The 19,184-nt window shown below is 40.6% G+C and overlaps 1 protein-coding gene across 11 annotated transcripts in view; it reads left to right on the top strand.

Annotated features, from left to right (window-relative positions):
* Window positions 1–19,184, top strand: part of gria1a (glutamate receptor, ionotropic, AMPA 1a) — a 115,976-nt gene that overhangs the window by 8,912 nt on the left and 87,880 nt on the right. For all 11 annotated transcript variants that reach the window (XR_016114164.1, XR_016114163.1, XM_088989633.1 and 8 more), the window contains 2 exons: window positions 16,073–16,478; window positions 16,595–16,729. Coding sequence is in view for 9 of the 11 variants with exons in the window: in XM_088989633.1 (XP_088845759.1) it covers window positions 16,073–16,478; window positions 16,595–16,729 (541 nt within the window). In the remaining 2 variants the exon portion in view is untranslated. Of the gene's footprint in view, window positions 1–16,072; window positions 16,479–16,594; window positions 16,730–19,184 lie in introns of those variants that run through there.

The raw sequence follows: 19,184 nt of genomic DNA, 5'->3' as shown, positions 1-19,184 counted from the left end.
GCAGAATAACCCTGACATGATTAGACGCAGGAAAACAATGGATTTGGGCTGTTTGCCTAACATGATGAATGGTGGTGTGATTAAAAATGTCACAGATTCAACATTAAATTGTCAAATCAACCACTAATTTTAATTTAAAAAAATACTCTTTTGATAACAAATGACAAGTACAGTAATCAGTTGGTTTTTTTTTGTCTTGGTTTGTGTTTTCTTTTGTCACTTTGTGTTATTGTGCGTCGTGTGGAATGGATATGGATTGTTTTTCATTCGTCAACGAGGAGACTGTGCTGAGCGGTTGCGCCTTTTCGGCAGCATGAATATGCCAGTACTGTTTTTGAATGGGATGAATGTCGGTGCCATTCAACTGTCATCGCTGGACACCACAGGGGCCATTGTGCTTTTTTTGCGCCTCTAATGGGGAGCATCTTCACAGCCCTGTTTTGTTGCGCGGAAAGGTGTGCTGTTGGACAGTCTGCGGCTGGATGAATGCATGGCTGGAGGAGCCCGCAATAAGAAGTAAGGAGCTTCAGCGCAGGGCGCCGATGCGTATGTGGAACTGTCGCGGCTTGGAACTGAAGCGGATTTATTTGGGACAGGAGATGTGAGACAATATCTTTTCGTCAATGGATGCTACAGCTGCGTGTTTGCTTTCAACATTTAGCTTGTAGTCGACGTGCACATTCCACCATGATGTCCCTTATCCACTGGTGGAAAGACGCTTTGATCCTATCATCTAGAACTGCTTCATGTAACAAAGAGGGGACAGAAAGTGCTTAAGAATGAATGACACTCTGTGTCTTTGTGTCATCATATTGTCTTTGTGTTGTCATATTATTTGTTATTTAGTTATTTTTTTTTATTCTTTTGAATTCAAGATGGCGCCGCGAGAGTGGCTGCCTTTCCAGCAACTCATGTATTTTGTTTTTCTACTTTCATTCCTTTCATCACTTAATGTAGCCACAAGGGGGCACAAGCCAGTGTCTTGTTGTACCGGTCCCAAGCCCGGATAAATACAGAGCGTTGTGTCAGGAATCCAACGTAAAAAAAAATTGCCAAAACAAATATGCGAATCAGACCTCTGAATCCCATACCGGATCGGTCAAGGCCCGGATTAACAACGGCCGCCATTGGTATTGTTGACCATCAGGGTGCCAGTGGAAAATTGACTACTGTTGGTCGAATAAGGAGAGGAGGGATGTGTGCCCGGAGGAAAAGAGAGAAATGGTGAGATTGTAGCCAGACAGCATAGGTTGGTGGTCTGTAGGATGACGCTGGCAGTGAGGAAGATGAAGAACCCAAAGGCTGAAGTGAGGACAAAATGGTGGAAGTTGAAAAAGGAAGAGTGTTGCATGACATTTAGGAAGGGGGTAAGACAAGCACTGAGTGGGCAAGAGGTCCTTCCAGATGACTGGCAAACAACAGCGAACATAATCAGAGACACAGGTCGGAAAGTACTTGGTGTATCGAGTGGAAGAAAGGTAGATAAGGAGACTTGGTGGTGGAATGGGGAGGTGCAGGAGTGTATACAGAGAAAGAGGTTAGCAAAGAAGAAGTATGACACTGAGAGGACGGACGAGAGTAGACAGCAGTACAAGGAGATGCAGCGCGCGGTTAAAGTAAAGGTGGCAAAGGCCAAACAAGAGGCCTATGATAACTGCTATGCTCGACTGGACAGCAAGGAAGGCGACACTGATCTTTACAGGCTGGCGAGACAGAGAGACAAAGATGGTAAGGACCTGCAGCAGGTTCGGGTGATTAAGGATAGAGATGGCAATGTATTAACAGGTGCCAATTGTGTGATGGCAAGATGGAAAGAGTACTTTGAAGAATTGATGAATGAGGAAAATGAGAAGGAACAAAGAGTAGAAGACGTGACTGTTGTGGACCAAGACGTAGGAAACTTTAGCAAGGATGAAGTGAGGAGGGCGCTGAAGAGGATGAAGGGGGGAAAGGCACTCGGGCCTGATGATTTACCAATCGAGGTATGGAAGTGTCTTGGAGAGGTGGCGGTGGTGTTCCTGACTGGGTTATTCAACAAGATCTTAGATGGTGAACAGATGCCTGAAGAATGGAGACGAAGTGTACTCGTGCCCATTTTTAAGAACAAAGGAGATGTGCAGAGTCGTACTAACTACAGAGGAATAAAGTTGATGAGCCATACAATGAAACTCTGGGAAAGAGTAGTTGAAGCAAGACTAAGAGCGGAAGTGAACATTTGTGAGCAGCAGTATGGCTTCATGCCAAAAAAGAGTACGACAGATGCAGTGCAGAGAAGGCCAGAAGGAATTGCATTGTGTCTTTGTAGATCAGGAGAAAGCGTACGACAGGGTGCCCAGAGAAGAGCTGTGGTATTGCATGAGGAAGTCTGGAGTGACAGAAAAGTATGTCAGAGCGGTGCAAGACATGTATCATGACTGTAAGACAGTTGTGAGGTGTGCTGTCGGTGTGACGGAGGAATTCAAGGTGGAGGTGGGACTCCAGCAGGGGTCAGCTCTAAGCCCCTTCTCATTTGCTATGGTGATGGACGGGCTCACAGACAATGTTAGACAAGAATCTCCTTGGACCATGATGTTTTCAAATGACATTGTGATCTGTAGTGAGAACGGGGAACAGGTAGTGGAGAAACTAGAGATGTTGAAATATGCCCTGGAAAGGAGAGGAATGAAGATCAATCGCAGCAAGACAGAATATATGTGTGTAAATGAGAGGGATCCAAGTGAGAGGATTTTAAGTACTTGGGGTCAACTGTCCAGAGCAATGGAGAGTGTGGAAAAGAGGTGAAGAACCGTGTCCAGGCAGGCTGGAGCGGCTGGAGAAAAATGTCAGGTGTGATGTGTGATAGGAGGGTTTCAGCTAGGATGAAAGGAAAAGTGTATAAAACAGTGGTGAGACCAGCCATGATGTTCGGACTGGAGACAGTGCCACTGAAGAAAAGACAGGAAGCAGAGCTGGAGGTAGCAGAGACCCACATTACTCATGCATGTGCAGTCGAGTAGCTCGTCAGGTCCGTTGCTGTCTCTTTTGCAAACCTTTGCCTCACTCGCAGTTTTTACTCTGTCCTAGATATTTTCATCAGCGAGTCGGCTTGTGTGAGGTTTGTTCTTGTGTATACGCATCAAATTTCTACACTGATTTACTCTAACAAGGTTAACTATTGTAGCATTCTGAGATGGTGTGCAATTGTCAGTCAGTTCAAGAAATGGATAATTAAAGGCTCCATACAGGAAATGTTGATTAATGGATCATGTTCTCCTTTAGCAGTAAATATGGAGGTATAAATACTTAACTACAGTGAGACCTCAACTTACGAACTTAATTGGTTCCCAGACAGAGTGCGTAAGGTGAAAAGTGTGTATCTCGAAAAAAAAATTTCCATAGGAAACCATTAAAATGGGAATAATCCGTTTCCGGGTTTCCATAAAATATACTTTTCAACTAAATAAGCCTTAAAACTACACCGAACCTACCTTATCCTATGCATAATAAATGTGCTATGGTATTGTAATTAAAGAAATACACTGCATTGTATCATAAAGTCACTTTATTTCCATTTGTGATGGTCATTGATGACTTGACGGAATGGCATTGGAGGTCGAAGGTCAAAGGGACTTGCTGTTTGGAAAGAGAGGCACATTACATGAGGACTGTAATTAAAGAAATAAACTGTGCTGTAAAATAAAGCTGTATTTACCTTTTTGATGGTCATTGATGGTTTATGGAAGGAGAGTCACCTTCCATAAGGACTGTTGGTAACTTAACCTCTGGTGTGGCTTCTCTTTGCTTCTTTGGAGACTCCTCATCCTTTTTTGCTGATTAAAAACCTCTTAATTGACACCTGTTGCTTTCTGACTTGTAAGGTGTTACGAGGCTGAGGCATCACATTATCGTTCATCATGTTGATGATTGTCATAGCCAGTCTTTGCTGGATGGAACTGTTCGGTAAAAGCCTGCACATCATTCCACTTTGCCAACATTGCCTTCTCCTCCTCGCCCTCAGATGTTCTCGAACCATCCGTTACGGGCTTTAAAATCCTGAATAAGCGCCGAACTTCCAGGTTGGCGCATGGCGATATCGGCGTGAATTCGCCGTGCTTTCTCGCATAAAATAGCTATACTCACGCTGTCGCCGGATAGCTGCTTTTCGTGAATCCAAATTAACAGAAGTTTTTCAACTTCTTCGATTGCCCGGGACCGTCGCTTTAAGAGCATGGAAACACCTTTTGCAACAGACGCACCTTTGATAGCTTCTTTGTTGCGAAGGATGGTAGCGATGGTGGACTTAGCATAGCCGCGCTCTGTCGCACAAACGCACACGTCGTTCGTGTTTTTTAATTATCTCCTTCTTCTCAGCGACTGTGATTTTATTGTGTTTCTTCTTGGGCTGAACACGAGCCTGTGGTGGGTTATTTCGGTGCCCTAATCGTAAAAGTATAAGCAAAAAGCTGCAAGGAGGCGATGGACGTGTGCATTCAATGAGAGGAGGTGTGCAAAGTAGCGTCGGATGGAGCGCTGTTCGGTTGCTGAAGATCACTCCGCCAGAGCCGAAGGTTGTGTGCTTTCGTGTTCTTCCGCAGAAGATTATGTATTTATGTATACACACTTCCACTGAAGTGCGTAAGATGAAAATAGTTCTTATTATGAGGCTTAATATTCATAAATTTGATGTTCGTATGATGAAAAGTTCGTATTATAAGGCGTTCGTACGTTGAGGTCTCACTGTACCTCATCCAACCTTTGTTCATAATCTGACCCTCACGAATGTGGTAGGCATGCGTGAGCTTATCCCAGCTTTATTCGGGATTTTTCAGGTGTCATTACTTGATGATTGAAAATAATAATAAAATAATTTTGAAAATTGCATCACGGATGATATTTGTACATGATGTCACCTGGATAAAATGTGCCCCAAATACGCTTTCAAATTAGATTGAGCGGTATGACTTCATAATTTTTCAACATTTCTCCTTGACGAAAATGTTTCTTCAGCTGTCATCTGTTCTTCTTTGAAGGTGTCGGACGTTTCGCTTCTTATTCAAGAGGCTTCGTCAGCGAACTAAAATTTTGCTGGTAGCTCTGGTCCTATACATATATGTATATCCCTACTGTCCATCTATTTTCTTTCACTAAGATTTTAACTTCATTGTTGTTAAAAGTAAAAATCTTAAAATCGATGGTTTGAAAGGGGAGTAAAAGAAGCTATTTTCATAAAACAGCAAACCCCTTCACTAAATCGCCATGATAGTGTGAGGTTTAATTCGGATCGTGCTTACAACACAATTCTGCGATCGTTAACACATTGGCTTAGTTATGCTGATGAGGTGATACGAGGCAAATGGGGCAATCGGGCCAGTCGTAGACCATAATCAGTCAGGACAATAGAAGTAATCAGTGTCGCCTCAGGAAATAGTCCTCTGCTCCCTCCAACCTTAGAGAAGGGACCTATCATAGCAGAGGTCTGGCACCGCCACCTCTGGACAGTAGGGATATATATATATATATATATATATATATATATATGTCTGTGTAAGCTCTCAGTCGTACAGGAGTGGTCCATCGATGAGAAGGTTTCTTCAACCGTCATCTGTACAAAAGTGAAGGTTTCGGACGTTTCGCCTCCTATCCAAGAGGCTTCGTCAGCGAACTAAAGTCTGACTGGTCGTATCGGCCCCATTTATATATATATATATATATATATATATATATATATATATATATATATATATATATATATATATATATATATATATATATATATATATATATATCACGGCAGTGAACCAGGGTGCAGACCAGGTGAATTGGACAGACCGGGACCTATATATATATATATATATATATATATATATATATATATATATATATATGGTTTCATTCCTATCTCTCTGATCGCTCACAATTCATCCAAATCAACTCGTTCACCTCACGGTCCTCTCCTGTGTCCTCTGGTGTGCCTCAAGGGTCTGTCCTGGGGCCACTTCTCTTTATTATCTACCTACTTCCTCTTGGCAATATTTTCCGGAAGTTTGGCATTCACTTTCACTGCTTCGCGGATGACACCCAACTCTACCTCTCCAGCAAACCCGACGCCTCTCTTCCACCTTCATCCCTCTCACTTTGCCTCTCAGAAATTAAATCCTGGCTTTCCCATAACTTTCTCAAGCTTAACAGTGAAAAAAACGAACTTCTCCTTGTCGGTACCAAATCCACCCCCCACAAAACTAACAGTTTCTCTCTCACCATTGACAGTTCAACCGTGTCCCCCTCCCCTCAGGTCAAGAGCCTGGGTGTCATCCTCGATAACTCACTATCTTTTCAGTCCCATATAAATAACATAACTCGGTCTGCTTATTTCCACCTCCGTAATATTAACCGTCTCCGTCCCTCGCTCACCCCTCACTCCGCTGCGATCCTTATCCACAGTCTCGTCACCTCCCGCATCGATTATTGCAACGCACTTCTCTTCGGTATCAACCAGAAATTTCTCCATAAACTCCAACTCGTCCAAAATTCTTCAGCCCGGATCATCACTAGAACCCCCTACTTTCACCACATCATCCCTGTCCTCCAGCAACTCCACTGGCTACCTGTTAAACATCGTAACGAATTCAAAATACTTCTGTTTACATTCAAAGCCATCCATAACCTTTCCCCTCCCTATCTTTCTGACCTGCTTCAAATATCTGTTCCCTCTCGGTCCCTCAAATCCTCATCCTCCCTTCACCTCTATGTGCGCTCTGCCCGTCTCACCACGATGGGATGCAGAGCTTTCAGCCGCTCTGCTCCCAAACTCTGGAATTCACTTCCACCCAACATCCGTAATATTGACTCCCTCCCTATTTTCAAGGCTCACTTCAAAACCCACTTGTTTAAAATTGCTTGAAAATGTCTAGTTCTATCTATCATTTTACTTATGGTTTTATTGTTATGTGCTTTGTTTTATTGTTTTTATGGTAAAGTGTCCTTGGGTGTTTTGAAAGGCGCTTGAAATAAAATGTATTATTATTATTATATATAGGGCCAGAGCTACCAGCAAAATTGTACTTGGCTGACGAAGCCTCTTGGATAAGAAGCGAAACGTCCAACACCTTCAAAGAAGTACAGATGACGGCTGAAGAAACCTTTTCATCGATGGACCACTCCTGTACGACTGAGAGCTTACACCGACATTTCTCCTTGACCTTTTTTTGTTTCATCTGTAACCCAGGAAACCCATTCTCGTTTGGCTGACAAATTTCATCTAAAGCTATCCGTTCATGGCAGCCTTTTGACACTTTGCTACATATAGGTAAGGTGTTTTTTGTAGTACCATCGAATTTTGTATTCTTTTATTTGTCCTTTCAAAACATAACCCATCCATTTTTCGATCCACTGTATCCTTACATAGGTTGCAGGGGGTATTGCAGCCTTTCCCAGTCATCTTTGGGGAGGATGGGGGGACACCCTGAACCGGTTGCCAGCCGATGGCAGGGAACACAGAAACAAACAACCATCCGCGCTCGCACTCACACTTAGAGACAACTTACAGTGTTTACTTAGCCTGCCATTTATGTTTTGAACCCAGTGAAAACCCACACAGACATGGTGAAAACATGCAAATTCCACACAGGGAGGCCAGCGCGGAGATTGAGCTCACAACCTCTACACTATGAGGTCAACGCGATAACCATTGGCCCACCAGGTCATACTTTCTAACGTCTAAATTGCTTAAACACAATAATTTCCCGGAGTCAAATATTCGATGTGTGGTTGCTTTCTTGGAGCTGCCAACTCTTAATACCAGCAATGTACTGTATATGGACGCACATGTGCCATGAACGTCAATTCTCTGTCTATGTAGATAGAAAAGCTTTTAAAATCGGATTCCATGCAATAATCCGGCACATTGCCATACTCACTGGTTTTCAGCAATGTGTGAAACATCCGTCACAGATCAAGTGTAGTCTGTAAAGGACTGACAGGTTGAGGTCCTGAATCATTTATTTTGGCTTTGACTACCCCCGTAAGCATGTCTGAGTTCTTTTGCAATGGACTCAATTGCTCCTTCGAGCGATTTGTATGATTAATTACAACCAAAATGTTGGATTTTAAAACAGATGCTGCACTATACTACCAGATCATCGCAATATATCTAAATGCATTTCTTGATTCTGCACTATGTACAGTCTTGTTTATAGAACGGTTTTTGCACATCTACATTTGCACAGTATACAGTTGACATTTTTATTTTGTTATGCCTCGAATATCTTGTTTTCTATCCTTTCACTCCCACCCCAACCCCATCCCTCTTCAATTGCTGCTGTGGACTGCAAATTTCCCCATTGCGGGACGAATAAAGGTATTCTGATTCTGATTCTGATAATGAGGCAGTAAAACAAAACAATTAACTTACACAGTCCCAAAAACTAACATTTTTTTTTCGCTGTAACCCAAATATAAATCATTTTTTTGAAAATACCCTGTTATATTCTGAGTTGCTGAATCAACAGCAAACCCGGTCCCAGGACTAAATGTCTTGGGTGGGAAACACGGATTGATCAGGATGTATCAGCTATTACTGTGGCACAAATCACATTTGGGAGGCAATTACAGTATGCCCTGATTAAGATATGACAGTTTTGCATCTACGCATGAACAAAGTATCCAATCCCATTGGTGTGATGTTTGTTATCTTGCTCACAGCTGGTAGGTGAATTACTTACAGTGAGTCTGGAGATTCACTTTCCCTTGGGATTTGTCATTTTAATGCACAATCGTGGTTTTTAATTTATTTAGTCCCATTTCCGAACTTCAAGGTTTCTAGATTTTTTTTTTTCATCATGGAAACAAAATGTCAAATGTATATGTGATTTAATTAATAAGAGAGTGCAATTTCTAAAGTCATAAGCAATCCCACACGGGATATTGGTAACCTGCATTTTTATCTTCAGATTTTAATGTTAAAACAACTGAGTGTGTGAAGCAGTCAATGTATCCATGCTGGGCTCCATTAATTTTATGTAGTCTTGAACAGGTTAATAGGGTTCAGTACTGTGTCTTTATTGTATTGTTAACAATAAAAGTCAGCCATGACGGTTCAATTAACTGCCTGCAAATTGAGGTGAAAAAAGAGTAACCATAAGAGTCGTACAGTCTTGTGTAAACCATTTTCCTCACTGTGATGACGAGTCTTAATTTTCACAATGAAATAGTTCAAATGATTCCACACTGCAGAAGACATTTTTTCAGACACTGTGTGACATGGTAGCATTTTCTCCTCATATATCGGTGGTGAAACGCAATTGATGCAAAAATCTGTGCCTGGTTATATTGTAGTGCATATCTCCTCTGTGGGTTCACTGGTATTCACAATATTTTCATTTTCCCACCAGGGATTAATCATGATGCCGACCGTTATAATTTGTTCCCTGAAATTTGACTTGCCTGTGTGTAAGGAAGCTCAGTGGTCTGGAGCTGCACAAGTATCGACTCTATCAATCAGTATTACCACGGTAACATTGTAAGCACTCACTTCCCCTGCGGCCCGTATAGGGGCAAGGCAATTATGCAGGAAGCATATGAAAGAGAACACCTGAATTGCACTCAAATGGCAGCGAGTACGAGACATATTTATTCCTGGCTTCACTTAATGTTTCCCGCTTTCAAGTGCTGTATATTACATATAGACTTGATAACTATCAAGCGTCTGAACGTCCTTTCTATTTCGAGCCTCTCTGGACCTCGAGCGCTGAAAGGAAAAAACATTGAAGGTGACCATTTGTGAACGATTTGCATAATGTGGAAAGGCTGAAAAATAATCCTCACATGCCTTAAAGGACCACGCCCAAACTACAAGGAGAAACCCGGTGATTCAATCCAGCTGCATAGCTCTCGTTTGATACATTGCAATGGATTTCGTCTTGACCTGTCTGAGTTATCTGCACGTTCTGCAAATATCCTCATTGTCCAAATTTGTGTCTTTTGTCCACCAATAGGTGTGGTCATGTTAAGTCTTGTTTGACCCAACATGGACATATCCATTTGTTGAAAATGTTGTCATGAAAGTGAAATATATCAATATCGAGGTGTGTTTTTCCATCTAAACTACATAATTACTGCCAATCAAGTCATACATAAAATTAACGATGCCCTCCTTTAATTTAAACATATTCATACAGGAATTAAAAGAATGAGCTGTATAAAATGAGGTGGCGATTTCATTTGGAATTTATAACTTGCTTTTCTCATCAGTGTGTATTTATTACTTGAGTTTCATTGCAAACGTTAAAACAAAATCCAGAGCTTAAAAATCATTTTTTTAATTTTCCAAGTGGAATTGTGTTCATCGAGCATCACATTGTAAATAGTGAATAGCTCCTCTGTTTTAAACAAGCTGGCAATAAACTTTCTAAATACCTCAAGACTCTCCCTCGTTATCTAAGCTTCCCGAAGTTTTAAAAGACTGCCATCCTCTCTGTAAAGAACTTCTGAATCAATTACAGGCATGGCTAATGACTGTAAGCCACATGTCAATAACTCCTGCCAATTAGGTGTTGAGCACAAGTCAAACGTCCAGAGCGCAGGCCAGTCTGCCTCTTATTGATTTTGTGCTAATGTAAGGGAATTGTCCAACGCTGGTGGACGTCAACACTGTCCGTCATTCAGGCAACACGCGTTTGAGTCTGCAGATAATAAGTAGCAAGCCCACAGTGTTGAATCGTTGCGTATGGCTGTGGATTCACCTCACGTGACCAATGCGTCACAAAGACCAAACAAATAAGTAAATAGATAACAACTTAAAGAATGGCTCGGTTCAGTGTCAGTGTATGAAACCTGTGGATTTCTCTTAATTTTCTATACTGTTTATCCTCAATACTTGTCGGGTATAGAAGAATCCCATTTCCGGCGAGGGAATGCTGTTGCTCACCGGCTTATGTAAATTTGTTTTGCTTTTTTTAACTACTTTAAAGGACAACTGACGTCACTTTTTTGTTTCTTAACTGACATCAGAAAAACGTTTTATAGCATGAAAAATACCCAAAACACGCAGTATGATATTTTTATTCAAATGCAAAACACCAATAAAAATGACTTAAAGTGTCCAAAATCTGCGAATTGGCCATTTTCAGAAAGTCTCACCCCCAGTTTGTGACGTCACACCAATACGTCTTGCAACGCTTGAGAATCAAAAGAATGGCCAATAGCCACTTGTCATGCAGGTCCGCCGTTTGAAACATCACATCGACAACAATGACATCATTGCTGAGTCACCAAAAGAGAAACTGTCAAGTCCACATAATGCTGTCATTGCAAACGTACGTGTGGATTGTGAAATTTGTTTGTTTTAGTTTTAGTTTAGTTTTGTGAATCAAAACAATGGCTTTCTTGTTACACCTCCAGTTATGAATATGATTCAAATAGTTCTCAAGAGGAAAGCATACGTGTTTGCAATCGATTAAAGAATTTATTCCATGCCATTTTGAGGCAACATTGGGGAGAAACGATCACCAGAAAAGAGGCACAAAATGGCGACCTCCTGTGGCCACCTCCATTTCCACAGGCTGATAAATTCCTTATATGTAGCTTGGACACCCTCTTCTGGCGGCTTTTGGGTGCAACACAAGGTGTTCAGACCAAACAATACAGCAAAATACATTGACTTGATGGAAGGACTGCTACAATGTGTCTTTTTTTCGGTCAGGGGGCGTTCCTTTAGTGACGTCACGTACGGACTCGTCACCAACTTAAAAACAAGACTTCCTGAATATTCAGCGTGAGTCTTAAAACGTAAAATATAGCTATATGCGGTGGAATCTTTTTAAAATACGCTCAGTAGATGTCATTTGAAGCCATTTTACAAATTATGGACACAACTTGTCCGGAGACGTCGGTTGTCCTTTAAGGTCAGAGTACATTAGTGGCAGGCCGTGCATATCACCGCTGGACCTTCAGTAGTGCTACGTCTGAATCAATTCACAGGTGCGATTGTAAATAAAGAGTGTGCTGTGATTTAGTAGAGGGTCCCGTTAGTAAGGAAATAACTTGTGAAGAAAGAAATACTGTTTAAGTTTTTACCATGAATGTGTGAATTCATGATATGGGGTCATAATTCGCTCTTTGACACCGTAGAGAAGATTAAACAACAGGATGGTGTAGCATCAATAATAACCTCATAAAACCACAATGTTATTTGGTATTTTCTGACATATTCAAAGCTGTCCTACCTTTTTTAATGATGTCCATTTTTTTCTTGAAAAGTTCGCCTTGAAAATGGCTTTAACAGTAAATCTGCAACCGAATCCATTTGTTCTCCTCCTTCATCTATTGTGGGTTGACAAAACCATAATTAAATCATCACGACAATGTATTTGCTTATGCAGCTCACCCCAGATACAATGTGCTAGCTCTGCCCAGTATGCTCTTGTCACTAGCGGTTCATGATTCAATGATTGACTGGTGACCAGCCAATCATTGTTTGCGAAAACTCTGACATTGCTCAGGCCCGCGAGCACGTCCTGCACATCACCAACTTGAAATCTGATTGGATTGGATTTACCTTTATTAGCCTCGCAGTGGAGAAATTTACATTTCATAGCAGCAAAGTTATGAAAAGGAAGATGAAAGTAATGAAAGAAGTAGAAAAACAAAATACATGAGCTGCTGGAAAGGCAGCCACTCTCGCAGCACCATCGTGAAGTCAAAAGAATTAAAAAAAGCTAAACAACAAACATGACAAGACAATATGACAACACAAATACAAAGAGAGTCATTCATTCCTAAGCACTTTCTGTCACCTCTTTGTTACATGAAGCAGTTCTAGGTGAAAGAGGAAAGGATCAAAGCATCCTTTTCACTAGTGGATCATGGACGTCATGGTGGAATGTGCATGTCTGCTACAAGCTAAATGTTTAGAGCAAACATCATCGACGCAGCATTTAATGTGACAGGGCCCACAGAACTGATTGTGTAGGCGTCCAGGTAGATTTGTGACCCTGATAACAAATGATGGCCGAAATGTGATTGGTGAAATGTTTAAATACGAAAACACACACCTGGAAGCGCCACAACAGGGGAAAAGCAATAAAAAGGAGCTGAAAGACAATTTGGAATTATTTAATCAGAAATTATTGACAAAATATAATTAATATCAGTCTGTGATTCAGATATTTGTAGGCCAGCAGAGAAGGCCATGCGGGACCTGACGGTACACCACTGTTGTGCATTATTAATTATCCCAAAGTGATTGGTTGGTTCTTATGTGGAAGCATCTATCTGCTGACTCAAGGAGGCTGTAATTTTTTCCATTATCCCTCAGCCCGTTTCTTCCGCTTAGTTTTTTTCTCTTAACCTATATGATCTACGGTTTTTCCCATTGATGTACAAAGTGTGACAGCATGGATTTTCCAGTGGCTGTATTTCAAGGAATAAAATACTCTTCCTCCAACTCGAATGGAACCACAGGAAGGAATTTGACGGATTGGCCTCATTATTTACTTCACACAGACTTGTGTTAAAAACCTCACGCAGGTACTCACCTTGTGATACATGATTCTGTTTGGTGCTTTCCTTTCTCTCGGCCTGAAATATTCTTAACATGGAATAACAAGCAATTGCCAGCATTCTACGTCAGAATAGTTTACCAACAGCACAACTGCTATTCTCGGGCCATTTGCATTCATCAGGAAAAAATGTGTGCATGATGTTTGGTACACTCAGAAATAAACATTGTGAAACCAGGATTTTTAGAAATGTGTAGGGCATTATTCATGCACACAATGAAAACGAAACCCCAGTTCCTAGTCACCATTTTGTAACCACTCCTGAAATGCAAAAGATGTATATTTACCAATTTGTGCTATAGTAGTAATGAAATGGGTCAGATTTTAGATTTACTACTCATTTATAAACATGTCATATTGATGATTTTTCATACCTTCATTTTCATTCTTCAAATGAAATACATACAAATGATTGTAATGAAAGAAAACGAAACGAAAAAGAAACGAAAAATGAATTTTACTTTCTCTGTCAAGGCATGGCAAGCATGTTTTAGGCTCTGAGCACAGTGCAGCGTAATTCAATTTTTTTTTCAAGCATAGTGAACAATACAATTTTGATTGTTTTCAATTCCAGAGGGGTCTGGAGACCGATGGCCATTCGTGCACATCAGACCTGTACGCGATCAAATCCCAATATGCGCTTCGTGTAGGATCTGGAGTGTTTTTTTAAATAAATATGGGGTCTTCTAACTGAAGTTTAATTTAATCACACGTGAAACTTGAAGCATCAAGTTGACATACCTGGTGATAGAAGTACTGGTCATTGATCCACAAAAACAAAAATGAAGTGATGTCATACACAGTATAGGTATCCTTGATATAAGAATGATGAAAATCTAATTATCTATATATCTATTGATCTATCTATCGATCTATCTAGATATACATATGTACAGGTACCTATCTATATATTTGTATGCTGTTTATTATTCTTACAAACTTAGTTCCCATGACCCGCCAGTTCCAAAATCCCACCGGTGCCCCTGAAAATATCACACATCAGTGCATTTTGCATTCAATCCCATGGCGTTTTTCGTTCATTTTTGTTCCCGACGTGTACAAAAGGATACGGGCATGTACCTTTTCTTTCGGAGGTAATCGGCTGTAGCTGTCTGTAAATACATGGTTTAAATCATAACCCCCGTCCGTCCCTTATCAGCAGCTCTCCAATCCTGCTCGCTGTGAAAGGGAAGGGAGCATTCAGAGCAATAGTCAGAATTTTAATATGTTATATTTAAAAAGCATGAGTTTAAAGAGTGGAATCTTGAATCAATTAAATCAATTTCTTGTGGGAATAACCCCTCCCCCTCTCCATTTGTAATTATAATGTGCCAGAATATACAATTTTATCGTTTTGATTCCGTTGGGTTGTGATTTATTTTATTTATCCTGTAGCCCAAGTGATGTGAAGAGTAAATCTTGTTCGTTTGTATTTTTATTAGCATCTTTAATTACTATTTAATCATGCCGCTACTTTCAAACTCTCAACCACAAGAACTTAACCCTACATAGGGCAAGTCAACCCAAAAAACTTTCCTTACAATAATTTCATTCTTTACATGTGCATTGACAGTGGCATAAAAATTAGTTCTTCCTACCTTACCAGATTGCTGTCTCAATGGCTTATTTTTTTTTTAACGTAGTCTCCGTTCACAATATGGACTTAAATGCCGCAACGCCACTGTTTTCGCCAGGAATGGTGAAGGTTTGAGGGAAAGCCGATGCCACCTCGAATAGTCGAGCTCATCTTTAAAAACACTCTTCATGGCATTTGTTTTTAATGTCAAGCACATATTTTGAACAATTGAACAATTTGTAACAAGTGATCATTATTATTAGTTATCATTATAGGCTTTATTTCCAAATGGTACATATCACCCCACTGTACATTTCACATGACCAAGACAAACCATGAGGTCAATTTTAACATCTTGTCTTTGAGACAAAAATTATCATTTTCTGTTTGTGTTGCACAGGTTTTTTCGTTCCAAGATGTGACACTAGTTTGTACAGCACGTTGGGCACCCTTGACAAAAAAAGCTTTAAAGACACATACTTTCAAAAAGCTGATTGATTTTCCCCGACTCCAATGCTTTATGTTCAAATTAAGAAGCACCCTGTCAGTATTTTAGCATTTCTCCCTAACCTTTTGTGACTTTTTTTAGAGTCAATAGGCTGTGCGATTTTTTTTCAATATAAACTTTGGCTCAATAAACGTTTGAATATAGTACGGCTTATAGGGCACTAGTATTTATGTAATATTGAGAAATTGTCTTTGATTCCACGGCCCCTATTAAGAGCACAGAAACCTCTGAAAAGCACAAATGTGCCATTCGTTGCAATTCTGAGTCCAAGTTTACAGACTTTGAACAAAAGCATTATAACTCATTTCCGAGGAAAACCGTGAAATAAGTGTTTAAGGTGGAACAATTTGAATAATAAATAGGATGTCCTCACGATATTACTAAAATGTTTGGGTATTTTTTTCCACCTCTGGGCGTGTACATTTCTTTTTTAAATTTATATATGTATTGCAGCGCGCCAAACGCCTAAGACATTCTCCATCATTACAACAGCAGCCAAGAACAAGAGAGCATCAGCAGATCGAGGGAACGCAGAAGAGAGGAAGGTACCTCCTCTCGCCATTGCCATCACCGACACCACCAGAAGCAGCAGCAGCACCTTCACCATCGTCGTCTCTCTTTGAAAGCCGTGTCGGTGTCGATGATGTTGCGCTAACGAACAGCGGCAAGTGTGCTGTTGGGCACGGGAGGCATTTTGAAGTTGTATACGCGGAGGAAACGTATGCATGTTTGGATTTCGGCTCTTTTCCCTTCGCCAATGCAAAAGGAAATATGCAACGAAGCTTCAGCATCCTCTACACCAGTTTACTGGGGATGTGCTTGGCTTCAAGCGCAAGTTTCCCAAGTAACATCAATATAGGTAAGAATGACGCGCGCGCTTGCAAAGCAAAACCTGTCTTTTTTTCTCAAAAATGATAGCTCTATCGTATCTCCCCACCCCTTTCGTTATAACGATTTGTGTTTGGTGCTCAACAGGAGGATTGTTCCCCACCGAGTCCCATGAATATGAAGTGTTTCGCTTCGCTCTTTCACACCATCAGGACATCCCCAAACTGGTGCCGCAGGTCGATATGGTCAAGATGGGAAATAGTTTTTCCATGACATATGCCTGTGAGTATCAATGCCAATTGTTGTCCTCGTCTTCCTTGTTTGCGGGTTGCATTCTAAACAATGAGCGCAAAGCTAATGACAACATGAGTGAGAGGCTCGTAACTGTTGCGTGGGGACTTATTTTCTCTCCTTCGACTGCGTGAGCGTAGTGCGCTTTTTTGTGCTCCGGGGAGGCCAACCTCTGCGTAGGAACAGGCATGCATCATTTCACAATACGTGGAGATCCATGATCAGACAGATTTTTAAGAGGCTTGCCCGAAAATATGGTCGATTCGAAAATGGTCAAAAAAAAAGGAAAAACTATGTAGGGTGCTTTATTAATGTTTTAAACTGCAACTGTAGAATATAATGTTAATGGGAGCATGAGAACAAAATATTCCTCTGCTCGTTGAGTGGAGAGCAGGTAAAAACATCCTGAGAGATTTGGACTGTGGTCTGAAATGGTGCTGAATTGTTCCTTGGCCATTTTTATCAAGATAATAGCAAGCCAATCAGAGCAGTGGGGATGCTGCTAATGCTGATAATGTGTCATCATACCAGTCAGGGAACAAGTGAGTGCTTCAGAGATACAAAGGAAACATCACGCTAAATTGTTGCTTCTTTGTTACCCTGCATGTACCCATCCTTTATATTCTGACGAGATTGGTTAGTCTCTGAGGATTTGTGACAGAGTATCAAATTCTGTCTCACAGTTTGATTGCAGTATGATACATGTAAACCATCTTTTTTATGGTTTATGGATCAAGGAGGTTCATTCAGCTCACAATCCGAATGTTTGCAATCCGTGATTTTGCAGTTATTTCCATGTAGATTTTGTTTCCCCAACATGAGAGATAGTGTCGTGACAATGACATAAAGTTGTTTGTATTCAATCTTATCTGTGTCAACTGCATAAACGATGTGACAGCATAACATTGCAAAAAATTGTCACTGAGAAAGTCAGAAACAAAAAAAGTGAAACCCTACCCCTCAAAATTACAAGAATAAAACAATCATTTTTTATGAGTGGACTTTTCAAGGGCACGGCAATGACAAATATGGACCTGCCACATTAGTGTGTAATTAAATTAAACACACAAAGCACATATTTACTCTCAGAATGGCATTGGATTGAATACGGTCAAGAAGAATACACCCAAAGATGATCACGGTTCAAACACAATCGTATTTGTATTTAGGACCCGAGTCAAGTTTTTGACAAGGGCACATTGTTCATTTTAGTGATCTCGAATGCTCAAGCTTAATCCTTGTGCTTTTACTGCAAAGTGAGTATGCAGCATGATACTGTAGTGGTACATTTGCCCGACTTCTGTACAGGGCGCTTCGGATCAGTTCCACTCAGTGATGGTTTTGAGTCCCTGTTTGTGATTGACGAGCGGCAAATGCAGTGTGCCTGTCTTTTTTTTTTTTTTTTGCAGTAGGGGTTATCTTTCTGTATGTGTTAAGGAAATATTGTACACAAAATCAAAATAAACGGCTTGCCATTCAATATTTCTACTTTGCGATCCATTAATATGCAAAGAAGGGAAAAAAAGGATCATCAAATACAAAGATAATCATCAACAGGAAGAAAAATACACTGAGATGGTTTCAAAAACATTTGCTTGTATCGTTCAAGTGCCATGGGGTTCTAAAAAGTGAAGTGCTGTCCTAGCTACTCAGAAACAGCTTGGTAACTATAAACGTTTGCTTCAGTTAGCCTGAAAAAAAAAACACAATACGCACAATATTAATTTGGTTGATATCTCAGTGGGTGTTTGCGGACTTGTATGGTACTGATTTGCACCCTTGACAGCCTCTCAAAATTTGTACTGTATCAAACTGAGCAACAAGCACTGCCCTTGTCGGAACAGTGGGTGAAAATACAAAATACTACCAATTAAATCCCAAATCCAAAGAGCAATTTTGGGAATGTCTGAAAGAAATTTATTGTCCATAGCTTAAAACTAACAAAACATCTTTCCGCCTTAATTATTCGTGTGCTGACATCAAAAAAACATGTTTACCCCTCAGTTGTAACTCTATGCTTGACAGTGCTACAGTAAGTGTGTTACAGAAAGTGAAAAGTGAAATCTCCGGCAATCTAAAGGAGAGACAAAAGCAGACTTTACCTGTCTTTCTACTTTACTTAAAACCTCTCATTTCTCATGAGCACTTTAAAGCAGTAATTCATTTGTCACATCTCGGCTCGATTACTGCAATGCGCTTTACTTTGGAGTCAGCCAATCCTCCATGAACCTTCTCCAGGTTGTCCAGAATGCTGCTGCTCTCCTCTTGACTGGTACTCTAAGAGGGAGCACTTAACTCCTACTTCCGGGATATGGTACCTGTCCATGCTTCACATAACTCTAAAATGTATAGGGAGCCCCTATACATTTTAGAGTTATTTTCAAGATCTTATTTGTTTTCAAGTCTTTAAATGGCCTCACTCCTTCTTACCTCTCCAAGCTCATCC

The sequence above is a fragment of the Hippocampus bargibanti genome, linkage group LG02, assembly GCF_051943395.1.
Source record: "Hippocampus bargibanti isolate YZ-2025 linkage group LG02, ASM5194339v1, whole genome shotgun sequence".
Classification (NCBI taxonomy): Eukaryota; Metazoa; Chordata; class Actinopteri; order Syngnathiformes; family Syngnathidae; genus Hippocampus; species Hippocampus bargibanti.
Note: the sequence above shows the minus strand (reverse complement) of the source record. Positions and strands in the feature narration are given on the sequence as shown.